Here is a 15,000-nt window from a genome sequence, read left to right on the forward strand (position 1 = left end):
CTAATATCACCATTGCCATTATTTCAGTTTGTGGAACTTTGATTTTATTCAATAAAATTTTTCTTTTTAGAGCTGAGGCAAATACTCAAGCTGGACAAAACTCGAGAACTACGAGTGATAAACCTACTGCCGTAATAATATTTACATCATTCGATTAATTATATGAACATGCATAGGGTGATGATCCTAGCAGTAATGTGTACAAAATGGACACGATTTATTCTAGGATAAGTAGCGTCTCTCGGGATTTTGTGAAGCCAGTCACTCATCAAAAGTGGATGGTGTATTCACCATTCGGAAAAGAAAAAGCAGAGTCTAGATTTGTGCTACTTTCTTACGACTTACCACTTTAGGAATTATAAAAGGACAGGAATTTTAACAAGCTTTGTAACCTGTTTCATAACCATCTAATACAGCAAGTAGGAAATTTAGGAAAAGGCGGTCTCTCTGGCAGGGTCATCGAATATCTTTATCATTCATTTATTATTTTTTAGGGCTACTTTGAAGATAGCAATACAGTCCAACAGAAAACAATTATCCATGCATACATTCCATAGGAACATAATACTGGTAAATCAAAATTACGTTTTATGCATGGGTATGCATTCCAAAGTTATTATTTTTCATCAGCTTGACTAGACTATAGTTTTCACCAATCATACCACATGTTTTCATTAGGCTTCTATAACTTCTTCAACGCTTGGAAGTACGAATTAGCTCAGGCTATCTAGAAACATATCTATATCAACTGGAAACTTTATTTCACAGGTGCAAAAGCAAATGCATTACTTCCTATAAAAAATTTCGAAGCACCTTCATCATCTTTCTCTCCTTTATATTTCTATAAATATATTCATACAGAGATATAGGAAAAACAGGAAAAGGGAAGAAATACTAATCAGCAATTACTAACTACATCTCACTATATATACACATATATGATACATACATACATATATACCCATTTCTTACATGCACGCACATGCACACACACACAATTATATATTTATAGATATCATATATATATGTATACACAATTATATATATATATATATATATATATATATATATATATATATATATATAACTTAATTTATTCAAGCAGGAAAGCTAAACATTCATTGTCCTTGACAATAAGTTGTGAGTAACATCCTAGGGAAGATGTCTGGAAATGCTTGAGTCTCGGTATATAAGCAGTTTTTTTTTTTATTATCTTCAGTGACTCTGATTGCAGCGTAAGATTATCATGTTATCGGTAAATCCCTTCACTCGAATCTAATGAAATTTTCCAGTGACTGGCATAATTGTATTAATATAATCATAATCATATTCACATGTAATCGGATATGAATTTCCCCTTTACGTATTCAGAAAGTTGTGATATGCGCTGTGGTGGCCGCTGTGGTGGCCGCTGTGGCATCACTGCCTCAAGGTTCACCTTCTAGATCCTAAGGACCTCCCAGTGGAGGTTCATCCATTTCGCTGGAGTAGGAAGTGGACTTGGAAGTGGAGCTGGAGGCAGTGGAGGATTTGGTGGTGGAACAACGGGAGGGTTTGGCGGTGGAGCTCCTGGTTCCGGTAGTGGCGGCTTCGGCAGTGGAACTTCGGTGCTGGTGGTTTTGGAGCTGGAGCTCGGAGGTGGAGCTCCTGGTTCAGGCAGTGGAGGATTCGGAGGTGGAGCTTCTGGTTCAGGCAGTGGAGGATTCGGAGGTGGAGCAACGGGAGGATTTGGGGGTGGGGCTCCTGGTTCCGGTAGTGGCGGCTTCGGCAGTGGAGCCACCGGAGGATTTGGTGGTGGAGCTCCTGGCGCTGGAGCCACTGGAGGATTCGGCGGTTCCTCGGGAGGCTTCGGTGCTGGAGCTGGAGCTTCAGGTCCTTTCATTCCCATCATTACCGACGAACGCCAAGGTCCCGATGAGTTCGGAAACTACAACTTCAACTTCGAAACTGCAAACGGCATCATTCGTCAGGAACAAGGAGCCCCACAAGGAGAAACTGGAGCCGTAGCACAGCAGGGTTCTTGGTCGTAAGTGTGACATTTGCTTTTGGTAAGATCATGTCTAAAGCATTTTCTCTACTTCAAACGGAAATCCAATCTGTTTCCTCATTTCAGATTCACCTTCTGCTGATGAAAACGGGTTCCGCGTGGACCGACCTGCTGCCCACTCCCCTTCCCCTCCCACCACACGCCATCGCTCAGATCGAGAAGGCTCGTCAGGAGGATGCCGCCGCTGCAGCTTCTGGTGGCCGGCTAGGACTCTGGTTCTGGACAGTTCTCTGGCTTAAGCTTTGGCGCCTGTCAATTAAGCTTTGGTTCAGGACAGCTCTCGAGATCTGGCCAATCAGGTTTTGTTACCGGTGCTGGCCAACCAAGATTTGGTTCTTACAGTGGCCATTCTCAGGATCACCATCCTCACAACAAAGACCCATGCATGATGCATGTTTAGATTAAATATGTGTTCGTATATTATACTATTTATCAACATCCTTTTTATTGATTAAATTTATGACTAATAGTCGATGGGGCGAAATAATTATGGAGACCACGAAACATTTACAGATGCACGCAAACGCCATACAAAGAAAAATGATGGAACTAGACGAACCCGTCAGTCTTGGATATATTGGATCCTTAAAAAAGATGATAATAAGTAATAATCAATAGGGAAAATATATACTATTTATAAATATGTATATATATATATGTGTGCGTGTGTGTGTGTGTGTGTGTGTGTGTGTGTGTGTGTGTGTGTGTGTGTGTGTGTTTACAAACACACAAATACATACATATGTTTATATATATACCATTCATATGTGTATGTATATGTATATGATATATATATGTGTGTGTGTGTATGTGTATACATATATATGTATATATATATATATATATATATATATATATATATATATATATATATATATATATATATATAATCTTCTTTTAACGGTAGGTTCATGTCTGAGCCGCCGTGGTCACAGCATGATACTTAATTGTAGTTTTCATGTTGTGATGCTCTTGGAGTGAGTACGTGGTAGGGTCCCCAGTTCCTTTCCACGGAGAGTGCCGGTGTTACCTCTTTTAGGTAATCATTCTCTTTATTTTATCCGGGCTTGTGACCAGCACTGACTTGGGCTGGCTTGGCCACCCAGTGGCTAGGTAGGCAATCGAGGTGAAGTTCCTTGCCCAAGGGAACAACGCGCCGGCCGGTGACTCGAACACTCGAACTCAGATTGCCGTCGTGACAGTCTGGAGTCTGACACTCTAACCATTCGGCAACCGCGGCCCATATATATATATATATATATATATATATATATATATATATATATATATATATATACATGAAGGGCACACACACACACATATATATGCACATATATGAGTGTGTGTGTGTGTGTGGAGGTATGTGCATATAGTAGATAAGTAATATATTCATTTTATTCCATTTGTGACAATAGCTATTTTTGATGTGACAGGCTGTCCATTTCATTTTGTCTCTAAAATGCCCCCTGTGTGCAAGGAATGGCCGGGATTACCATCCCCTAGCGATGTAGTGAATGAAACGTGGATCAACATATATATATGTGTATATATATATATTATATATATATATATATATTATAGTATTATGTGTGTGTGTGTGTGTGTGTGTGTGTGTGTGTGTGTGTGTGTGTGTGTGTGTATGTATGTATATATATGTAATGCATGTATATATATATATCCTGTGAGATACCTGTTAAGATAAACTTAAACAAATTATTATAAGCACATTTTCCTCAAGACGATAATACCGCTGATGTTCCTGTTGGGCGTGGTGGTTACAGTGAGGCTCTAGTTCAGAAAATTCAAGCTTTGCTCTTCCGGTTCCCCCTTAAAGGCAGAACGAACCCTATTGACAAAGCAAAGCGAAATAATGACGTATCAATCAAGTCAGTAGTTGAGGTAAGAGTCGCCTATTTGCTAGATCATTCTGAGCACCTGTTTCGGACTTCAGTGGTGGCTGAAGGAGACGCAGAGGAGTCTTTGAGAATTGACTGTAGTGCTTCCTATCTCATAAAAAAGAAACCCTGGCAACTCACCCTGGACTCTGGACATTCCGAGTCTCCTTTTTTCTTCTTTTCGTTCTCTTGATTCTAATCACCTAACACTTAATAATTACATTTATGCAAGTCAGGAGAGATACCGTTTTTATATTGCCTTCGACCACTTGATCTTATTTTTTCTTTTCTTCAAAGAGGTTTAGTTAATCGGAGTCCAGGGTAAGTTACCAGTGCAACACACGTACACACAAACACACTCACACATACACACACATGTGTGCGTTATATATATATATATATATATATATATATATGTATATATATATATATGTATATATATTATATATTCATATATATACGTATATATACATGTACATACAAAAATATAATAATATATATATATATATATATATTATATATATCATATATATATATATATATATATATATACATATATATACATGGGTTGATAGATAGATAGATATAGAGAGAGGGTGGGGGAGACATATTGGACGGAGTGAAATGCAATTATTTTGGGAACAAAGCAAGTTCAGGCTGTAAAGGAATTTAGAAAGAGATCATGACAGCCAGGAAAATATAACAGGGCATGAAAACAGACCTTGTGTATTGATGAGCTAATCGGGAGAATCTCATCTTCTGGGCCAATATGACATCATCCATCGTGTGTACGTGCGTGTGTCCGAATGCATGTCCCGGGAATGGGAGAGAAATGCCAGAGTCTGAGTATATAAGTGTCGGGTTCCAGCATGAGCATCACTCAGTCCGGCCGTTTCATCGGATAACCATGTTTGCGGTAAAGTTCAAACTTAAAAAAAAGGACATACAGAAACGTGTATATACGCATGTGTATATGTGTGTGTGTATGTACACAGATATATATACATATATATATATATATATATATATATATATATATATATATATATATATATACATATATATATGAATATAAATAAATATGTATATATACATACATACATATATATACATATATATACACATACACACACACATATATATGTACATATAGACACACACACATACATGGTGTATGTGTGTATTATATATATATCACTCATTTACATTTATAGTCAGTCTCAGTATATCCATATATCTGCTTATGATCTGTCGATCTATCTGTTCGTCTGTTAAGCCATATATCTGTCTATCTGTCAATTTGTTTATGGATCTATCCATATATATTATACATCTATATATTGTTATATATATGTATATATATATAATCTATATATATATTATATATATTATATATATATATATATACATATATAAATATATATACATATATATACGAGTGTTTGTATGTGAATATGTATATATATGTATATATATACACATATATGTAGAGAGATATACATTGACAGACAGATAGATAGATGAATGAAGACAGACAGGCAACAGATAGATCAATAGATAGATTCATACAGCAGATATAGGGATGTACTGACACTGACTATAAATATATATAAATGTGTATATGTGTGTACATATATGCATACATATACATACATACATATATATATGTATATACATTTGCGTGTGTGTATACATGTGTGCGTATAAATTCACACACACACACACACACACAAATATATATATATATATATATAATATATATATATATATATATATATATACATATATAACACATACACACACATACATATACATATGTGTGTGCTTGTGTGCATAAACATATATGAATAGAAACACATTAGTACAAGTAGCTTTTTACAAACACAGATAAAGAGAAGTGAATATAAGTAATGGTGTTATCCTTCCCATCTTCAGAAACTCGTGATATGCGCTGTGGTGGCCGCTGTGGCATCACTGCCTCAAGGTTCACCGTCTAGATCCTATGGACTTCCCGGTGGAAGTTCATCCGGCGGTTTCGGTGGAGTAGGAGGTGGACCTGGAAGTGGAGCTGGAGGCAGTGGAGGATTCGGAGGTGGAGCTCCTGGTTCAGGCAGTGGAGGATTCGGAGGTGGAGCTCCTGGTTCAGGCAGTGGAGGATTCGGAGGTGGAGCAACGGGAGGATTTGGGGGTGGGGCTCCTGGTTCCGGTAGTGGCGGCTTCGGCAGTGGAGCCACCGGAGGATTTGGTGGTGGAGCTCCTGGCGCTGGAGCCACTGGAGGATTCGGCGGTTCCTCGGGAGGCTTCGGTGCTGGAGCTGGAGCTTCAGGTCCTTTCATTCCCATCATTACCGACGAACGCCAAGGTCCCGATGAGTTCGGAAACTACAACTTCAACTTCGAAACTGCAAACGGCATCATTCGTCAGGAACAAGGAGCCCCACAAGGAGAAACTGGAGCCGTAGCACAGCAGGGTTCTTGGTCGTAAGTGTGACATTTGCTTTTGGTAAGATCATGTCTAAAGCTTCTTATCTTCTTTAGACGGAAATTCAATTTGTTTCCTCATTTCAGATTCACCTTCCCTGATGGCACGCCAGCTGACTTCAACTTCGTTGCTGATGAAAACGGTTTCCGCGTGGAGTCCGACCTGCTGCCCACACCCCCTCCCCTCCCCGCCCACGCCATCGCTCAGATCGAGAAGGCTCGTCAGGAGGACGCCGCCGCTGCAGCTTCTGGTGGCCGGCCAGGCTCTGGCTCTGGACAGTTCTCTGGCTCAGGCTTTGGCGCCGGCCAATCAGGCTTTGGTTCAGGACAGTTCTCGGGATCTGGCCAATCAGGCTTTGGTGCCGGTGCTGGCCAACCAGGATTTGGTTCTTCTAGTGGCCAGTTTTCAGGATCAGCTTCCTCACAACAAGGACCCAGCACTGCTTATGGTTACCCCTAAACTGAACCACCATATTTATGCAACATAAATTTTGCTGCCATTTACTGATCCAGCGTTATCATGATCTCTTGCATCAGCCGTCATCTTAATCACCTGTTATTATTAAAGTTAAGATATAAACATGACGCTTACTAGTATTGTAGATACATGGTTATATTAAATAAGTACCTGTGCATTCACTTTTTATTCTCCGTGATAGAAAATCAAATGCATTATAACATTATAGGAATAACAGTAATAATTACAGTAAAAAATGATGTCCATACATACAGAATGGTATTTACAAACATACAGGAACACAGACGCAAACAGATGCGTGTATATAAGTATACAGATAAATATGTATCTACATATTCATCTATTTATATTATATGATACATACAAACATACATATATATAGATTTATAGATATACATATAGATATATAGATATTTGTGTATATGTATATTTATATGTACATGGTATATATATACATGTATGTATGTGGGTGTACATATATGTGTATATATATATATATATATATATATATATATATATATATATATATATATATATATATACATATATATATATATATATACACATATATGTGTCTGTGTGTGCATACATATACTGTTATATATATATATATATAGAGAGAGAGAGAGAGGGAGAGATAAAGAAAGGGAGAGAGAGAAAAAGGCAGGTGCTTACTGTCGCATTTTATAAGTAATGCATTTGCCTTTGCACTTTGAAATACGGTTGCATGTTGATAAAAATGTATTTCTAGATAGTCTTAGCTAACGTGTGCTTTCCGAGCGTTGAAGATGTTAGAGAAGCCAGATGAAAACGTGTGACACAATGTGAGTAATAATAAACTATGCATGTGTCCAGGTGATGACCGTTAATCGCTTTGCAATATGCACATAACTATGAAAATTTTGTAATTTTGATTTGCCGATAATCTGTACCTGTGGAATGGATGCACGGATAAATTGTTTTCTGTTGGCTATATTGCTATCTTGGAACAGGTTATAATATCTTTTAAAATGTCCGTCCGTTTATAATTTTTGAAGTGGTTTCAAAGGAAAGTAGCACAAGTCCATCTAGACTTTGATTAGTTTTTTTCGAATGGCAAATGCATCATCTACTTTTGATAAGTGACTGGCTTAACAAAATCCCAAAAGAGGCGACTCATCCTAAAAGAAATTGTGTCCGTATTACATGGAAGTAAGCAAATAAATAAACAGATCATTCATGTTAACCTCTAAATAGGAAATATGAAATTGCTTATTATCGAGAAATGGTGTGTTTCAAAAGCCAGTATCTCATCTCTCGTGTCGATTTCGTATATCACCGCAATATCCTATACATTAATCATTAGTCATCATTTTCTGCATACATTAATTTTCTTTTTCATTCCCAAATGGGTGTCTGACTGAGTGTGGGTATGTGAACGCATATGCATATGTATATAAACTTGTATATGCATGCATATATATATATATATATATATATATATATATATATATATATATATATATATATATATATAAGAGGCCGGGGTGGCCGAGTGGTTAGAGCATCGGACTCAAGACTGTCACGACGGCAATCTGAGTTCGAGGGTTCGAGTCACCGGCCGGCGCGTTGTTCCCTTGGGTAAGGAACTTCACCTCGATTGCCTACCGTCATGGGAGTCCACAATCCAGTGGCAGGTTCCGTGCCGGTCCCAATTCAGCCCTGATGAATGGGGTGGGTAGACGGCAGGAAGGGCATCCGGTCGTAAAAAACGTGCCAAACCGTAATAAAGATGCGGATAGATGGGTGGAGGAAAAAAATCCGTACCGGCTACCCCGACTAGGGATTAAAGCCAGTAGAAGAAGAAAAAAATAATAATAAAAAAATAAATAAATAAATAAATAAATAAATATATATATATATATATATATATATATATAGATATATATATATATATGTGTGTACATTTACCCATTACAGATACTAACCTAGGATCATCACCCTATGCATATTCATATTAGTCGAATAATATGAATATATTTACCACAGTAGGTCTACCGCTCACAGAGCGTTTGAGTGTGTGTTCAGCTTGAATGTTTGCCTCAGCTCTAAAAAAAAAAAAAAAGAAAGAAAAAAAAAAGTTAATTTTATTTAAGGAAACTAGGAAATATTTATGTGTCTAAAATAAGCACTAACTTCATTTATCTAACCATATATTCATATATACATGTAAGCACACACACATATATGTATGTATATTCATATATATATATACTTATATATGCATACACACAAGCATGTGTGTTTGTGTATATACCTAAAATATATATATAATATATACATATATAATATTCATGTGTGTTTTTGAACAAATATATGTACATGTGTAAATATATATATATATATATATATATATATATATATATATATATATATATATGTGTGTGTGTGTGTGTGTGTGTGTGTGTGTGTGTGTGTGTGTGTAGATAAATATATACTCACATGTGTGTATCTATTGTGTATTTACATATACTGTATGTATATCATATATATGTATATACATATATATTCTGCACACATTATGTACACAGATAATGTATGTCGTTTATTCAAACAGAAAGCTAGACATTCCTTGCCCTTGACAATATGTCGTGAAGATCATGCCAAGAAAGATGAATGGAAATGCCAGAGTCTGGGTATAAAAGCAGCTTGGCTAGACAGTTATCATCAGTGACTCCGACTCCAGCGCGAGAGCATCATGTTATCGGTAAAACCTTTCACTCTACATCTGATGAAACTTTCCAGTGACTAGTATGATTGCAATATTAATATATTAGGGACATGCACATGTAATCTCATATGATTTTCCCTTTTACATGTTCAGAAAATTGTGATATGCGCTGTGGTGGCCGCTGTGGCATCACTGCCTCAAGGTTCACCATCTAGATCCTATGGACTTCCCGGTGGAAGTTCATCCGGCGGTTTCGGTGGAGTAGGAGGTGGACCTGGAAGTGGAGCTGGAGGCAGTGGAGGATTCGGAGGTGGAGCTCCTGGTTCAGGCAGTGGAGGATTCGGAGGTGGAGCAACGGGAGGATTTGGGGGTGGGGCTCCTGGTTCCGGTAGTGGCGGCTTCGGCAGTGGAGCCACCGGAGGATTTGGTGGTGGAGCTCCTGGCGCTGGAGCCACTGGAGGATTCGGCGGTTCCTCGGGAGGCTTCGGTGCTGGAGCTGGAGCTTCAGGTCCTTTCATTCCCATCATTACCGACGAACGCCAAGGTCCCGATGAGTTCGGAAACTACAACTTCAACTTCGAAACTGCAAACGGCATCATTCGTCAGGAACAAGGAGCCCCACAAGGAGAAACTGGAGCCGTAGCACAGCAGGGTTCTTGGTCGTAAGTGTGACATTTGCTTTTGGTAAGATCATGTCTAAAGCTTCTTATCTTCTTTAGACGGAAATTCAATGTTTTCCTCATTTCAGATTCACCTTCCCTGATGGCACACCAGCTGACTTCAACTTCGTTGCTGATGAAAACGGTTTCCGCGTGGAGTCCGACCTGCTGCCCACACCCCCTCCCCTCCCCGCCCACGCCATCGCTCAGATCGAGAAGGCTCGTCAGGAGGACGCCGCCGCTGCAGCTTCTGGTGGCCGGCCAGGCTCTGGCTCTGGACAGTTCTCTGGCTCAGGCTTTGGCGCCGGCCAATCAGGCTTTGGTTCAGGACAGTTCTCGGGATCTGGCCAATCAGGCTTTGGTGCCGGTGCTGGCCAACCAGGATTTGGTTCCTCTAGTGGCCAGTTTTCAGGTTCAGCTTCCTCCCAACAAGGGCTTAGCACTGCCTATGGTTACCCATAACTAAATCATAATGATGATGTGACCTAATATCTGCTGCCGCTCGTGACCCATCGATATTGTAATGATTTTCAGCCTTCAGTATTGGAGATAAGATATAGCAATGACGCTTACTAGTGAAGATGCATGTTTACATTAAATATGTATTCATATATTATACTGTTTGTTTACACCTTTTTCATTGAAAATTATGACTAATAGTCGATAGGCGAAATAATCATGGAGACCAATGTGACATATTTACAGATGCACGCCCATACAAAGACAAAATGACGGAACCAGGCGGATATGTTGGATCATTCAAAAGGATAATAAAAGCTAATAATCAACAGTGAAAATATATACTATATATATGTACATATATGTATATATCTATATATATACATATGTATATTTGCTGTTATTGTAGGCTTTGGAATAGATTGCCTTCAGAGATTGTAACTTCTCCGACTCTCGATAAGTTTTAAAACTGTGTGTGTATTATATATATATCACTCATTTACATTTATAGTCAGTCTCAGTATATCCATATATCTGCTTATGATCTGTCGATCTATCTGTTCGTCTGTTAAGCCATCTATCTGTCTATCTGTCAATTTGTTTATGGATCTATCCATATATATTATACATCTATATATTGTTTATATATATGTATATATATATATATATATATATATATATATATATATATATACATATACATATATAAATATATATACATATATATACGAGTGTTTGTATGTGAATATGTATATATATGTATATATATACACATATATGTAGAGAGATATACATTGACAGACAGATAGATAGATGAATGAAGACAGACAGGCAACAGATAGATCAATAGATAGATTCATACAGCAGATATAGGGATGTACTGACACTGACTATAAATATATAAATGTGTATATGTGTGTACATATATGCATACATATACATACATACATATATATATGTATATACATTTGCGTGTGTGTATACATGTGTGCGTATAAATTCACACACACACACACACACACAGACATATATATATATATATATATATAAAATATATATATATATATATATATATATATATATATATATATACATATATAACACATACACACACATACATATACATATGTGTGTGCTTGTGTGCATAAACATATATGAATAGAAACACATTAGTACAAGTAGCTTTTTACAAACACAGATAAAGAGAAGTGAATATAAGTAATGGTGTTATCCTTCCCATCTTCAGAAACTCGTGATATGCGCTGTGGTGGCCGCTGTGGCATCACTGCCTCAAGGTTCACCGTCTAGATCCTATGGACTTCCCGGTGGAAGTTCATCCGGCGGTTTCGGTGGAGTAGGAGGTGGACCTGGAAGTGGAGCTGGAGGCAGTGGAGGATTCGGAGGTGGAGCTCCTGGTTCAGGCAGTGGAGGATTCGGAGGTGGAGCAACGGGAGGATTTGGGGGTGGGGCTCCTGGTTCCGGTAGTGGCGGCTTCGGCAGTGGAGCCACCGGAGGATTTGGTGGTGGAGCTCCTGGCGCTGGAGCCACTGGAGGATTCGGCGGTTCCTCGGGAGGCTTCGGTGCTGGAGCTGGAGCTTCAGGTCCTTTCATTCCCATCATTACCGACGAACGCCAAGGTCCCGATGAGTTCGGAAACTACAACTTCAACTTCGAAACTGCAAACGGCATCATTCGTCAGGAACAAGGAGCCCCACAAGGAGAAACTGGAGCCGTAGCACAGCAGGGTTCTTGGTCGTAAGTGTGACATTTGCTTTTGGTAAGATCATGTCTAAAGCTTCTTATCTTCTTTAGACGGAAATTCAATTTGTTTCCTCATTTCAGATTCACCTTCCCTGATGGCACGCCAGCTGACTTCAACTTCGTTGCTGATGAAAACGGTTTCCGCGTGGAGTCCGACCTGCTGCCCACACCCCCTCCCCTCCCCGCCCACGCCATCGCTCAGATCGAGAAGGCTCGTCAGGAGGACGCCGCCGCTGCAGCTTCTGGTGGCCGGCCAGGCTCTGGCTCTGGACAGTTCTCTGGCTCAGGCTTTGGCGCCGGCCAATCAGGCTTTGGTTCAGGACAGTTCTCGGGATCTGGCCAATCAGGCTTTGGTGCCGGTGCTGGCCAACCAGGATTTGGTTCTTCTAGTGGCCAGTTTTCAGGATCAGCTTCCTCACAACAAGGACCCAGCACTGCTTATGGTTACCCCTAAACTGAACCACCATATTTATGCAACATAAATTTTGCTGCCATTTACTGATCCAGCGTTATCATGATCTCTTGCATCAGCCGTCATCTTAATCACCTGTTATTATTAAAGTTAAGATATAAACATGACGCTTACTAGTATTGTAGATACATGGTTATATTAAATAAGTACCTGTGCATTCACTTTTTATTCTCCGTGATAGAAAATCAAATGCATTATAACATTATAGGAATAACAGTAATAATTACAGTAAAAAAAGATGTCCATACATACAGAATGGTATTTACAAACATACAGGAACACAGACGCAAACAGATGCGTGTATATAAGTATACAGATAAATATGTATCTACATATTCATCTATTTATATTATATGATACATACAAACATACATATATATAGATTTATATATATATATATATATATATATATATATATATATATACATATATATACACATATATGTGTCTGTGTGTGCATACATATACTGTTATATATATATATATATAGAGAGAGAGAGAGGGAGAGATAAAGAAAGGGAGAGAGAGAAAAAGGCAGGTGCTTACTGTCGCATTTTATAAGTAATGCATTTGCCTTTGCACTTTGAAATACGGTTGCATGTTGATAAAAATGTATTTCTAGATAGTCTTAGCTAACGTGTGCTTTCCGAGCGTTGAAGATGTTAGAGAAGCCAGATGAAAACGTGTGACACAATGTGAGTAATAATAAACTATGCATGTGTCCAGGTGATGACCGTTAATCGCTTTGCAATATGCACATAACTATGAAAATTTTGTAATTTTGATTTGCCGATAATCTGTACCTGTGGAATGGATGCACGGATAAATTGTTTTCTGTTGGCTATATTGCTATCTTGGAACAGGTTATAATATCTTTTAAAATGTCCGTCCGTTTATAATTTTTGAAGTGGTTTCAAAGGAAAGTAGCACAAGTCCATCTAGACTTTGATTAGTTTTTTTCGAATGGCAAATGCATCATCTACTTTTGATAAGTGACTGGCTTAACAAAATCCCAAAAGAGGCGACTCATCCTAAAAGAAATTGTGTCCGTATTACATGGAAGTAAGCAAATAAATAAACAGATCATTCATGTTAACCTCTAAATAGGAAATATGGAAATTGCTTATTATCGAGAAATGGTGTGTTTCAAAAGCCAGTATCTCATCTCTCGTATCGATTTCGTATATCACCGCAATATCCTATACATTAATCATTAGTCATCATTTTCTGCATACATTAATTTTCTTTTTCATTCCCAAATGGGTGTCTGACTGAGTGTGGGTATGTGAACGCATATGCATATGTATATAAACTTGTATATGCATGCATATATATATATATATATATATATATATATATATATATATATATATATATATGTATATATATATAAGAGGCCGGGGTGGCCGAGTGGTTAGAGCATCGGACTCAAGACTGTCACGACGGCAATCTGAGTTCGAGGGTTCGAGTCACCGGCCGGCGCGTTGTTCCCTTGGGTAAGGAACTTCACCTCGATTGCCTACCGTCATGGGAGTCCACAATCCAGTGGCATGTTCCGTGCCGGTCCCAATTCAGCCCTGATGAATGGGGTGGGTAGACGGCAGGAAGGGCATCCGGTCGTAAAAAACGTGCCAAACCGTAATAAAGATGCGGATAGATGGGTGGAGGAAAAAAATCCGTACCGGCTACCCCGACTAGGGATTAAAGCCAGTAGAAGAAGAAAAAAATAATAATAAAAAAATAAATAAATAAATAAATAAATAAATATATATATATATATATATATATATATATATATATATATATATATATATATGTGTGTGTACATTTACCCATTACAGATACTAACCTAGGATCATCACCCTATGCATATTCATATTTGTCGAATAATATGAATATATTTACCACAGTAGGTCTACCGCTCACAGAGCGTTTGAGTGTGTGTTCAGCTTGAATGTTTGCCTCAGCTCTAAAAAAAAAAAAAAAAAAGAAAAAAAAAAGTTAATTTTATTTAAGGAAACTAGGAAATATTTATGTGT

At 38.2% G+C, this 15,000-nt stretch overlaps 3 protein-coding genes across 4 annotated transcripts in view; all 3 read left to right on the forward strand.

Moving 5' to 3' along the window:
* Nucleotides 1-2,030, forward strand: part of LOC119580619 (glycine-rich protein 5-like) — a 2,385-nt gene extending 355 nt beyond the window's left edge. Inside the window, exons 2-3 of the mRNA XM_037928729.1 lie at nucleotides 71-131; nucleotides 1,446-2,030. Of these exons, the coding sequence (XP_037784657.1) occupies nucleotides 71-131; nucleotides 1,446-2,030 (646 nt within the window). The remainder of the gene's footprint in view (nucleotides 1-70; nucleotides 132-1,445) is intronic.
* Nucleotides 2,031-4,833: 2,803 nt separating this feature from the next.
* LOC119580949 (pupal cuticle protein 20-like) lies at nucleotides 4,834-7,056 on the forward strand. Its single transcript, XM_037929196.1, has 3 exons — nucleotides 4,834-4,858; nucleotides 5,878-6,422; nucleotides 6,510-7,056. The coding sequence occupies exons 1-3, from the start codon at nucleotides 4,850-4,852 to the stop codon at nucleotides 6,880-6,882; spliced, it is 927 nt and encodes a 308-aa protein (XP_037785124.1). The 5' UTR covers nucleotides 4,834-4,849; the 3' UTR covers nucleotides 6,883-7,056.
* A 2,563-nt stretch (nucleotides 7,057-9,619) lies between these two features.
* LOC119580950 (pupal cuticle protein 36-like) lies at nucleotides 9,620-13,117 on the forward strand. Of its 2 annotated transcripts, XM_037929197.1 has the most exons (4): nucleotides 9,620-9,646; nucleotides 9,764-9,956; nucleotides 12,132-12,483; nucleotides 12,571-13,117. In XM_037929197.1, exons 1-4 carry the CDS (start codon nucleotides 9,638-9,640, stop codon nucleotides 12,941-12,943), a joined length of 927 nt encoding a protein of 308 aa, XP_037785125.1. In that variant the 5' UTR covers nucleotides 9,620-9,637; the 3' UTR covers nucleotides 12,944-13,117. The 2 variants fall into 2 exon arrangements, with proteins under 2 accessions (XP_037785125.1, XP_037785126.1); XM_037929198.1 differs by lacking the exons at nucleotides 12,132-12,483; nucleotides 12,571-13,117 and adding an exon at nucleotides 10,359-10,883 and having other exon boundaries at nucleotides 9,764-10,272.
* The last annotated feature ends 1,883 nt before the right edge of the window (nucleotides 13,118-15,000 follow it).

This window comes from Penaeus monodon, chromosome 14 (assembly GCF_015228065.2).
Source record: "Penaeus monodon isolate SGIC_2016 chromosome 14, NSTDA_Pmon_1, whole genome shotgun sequence".
Lineage (NCBI taxonomy): Eukaryota > Metazoa > Arthropoda > Malacostraca > Decapoda > Penaeidae > Penaeus > Penaeus monodon.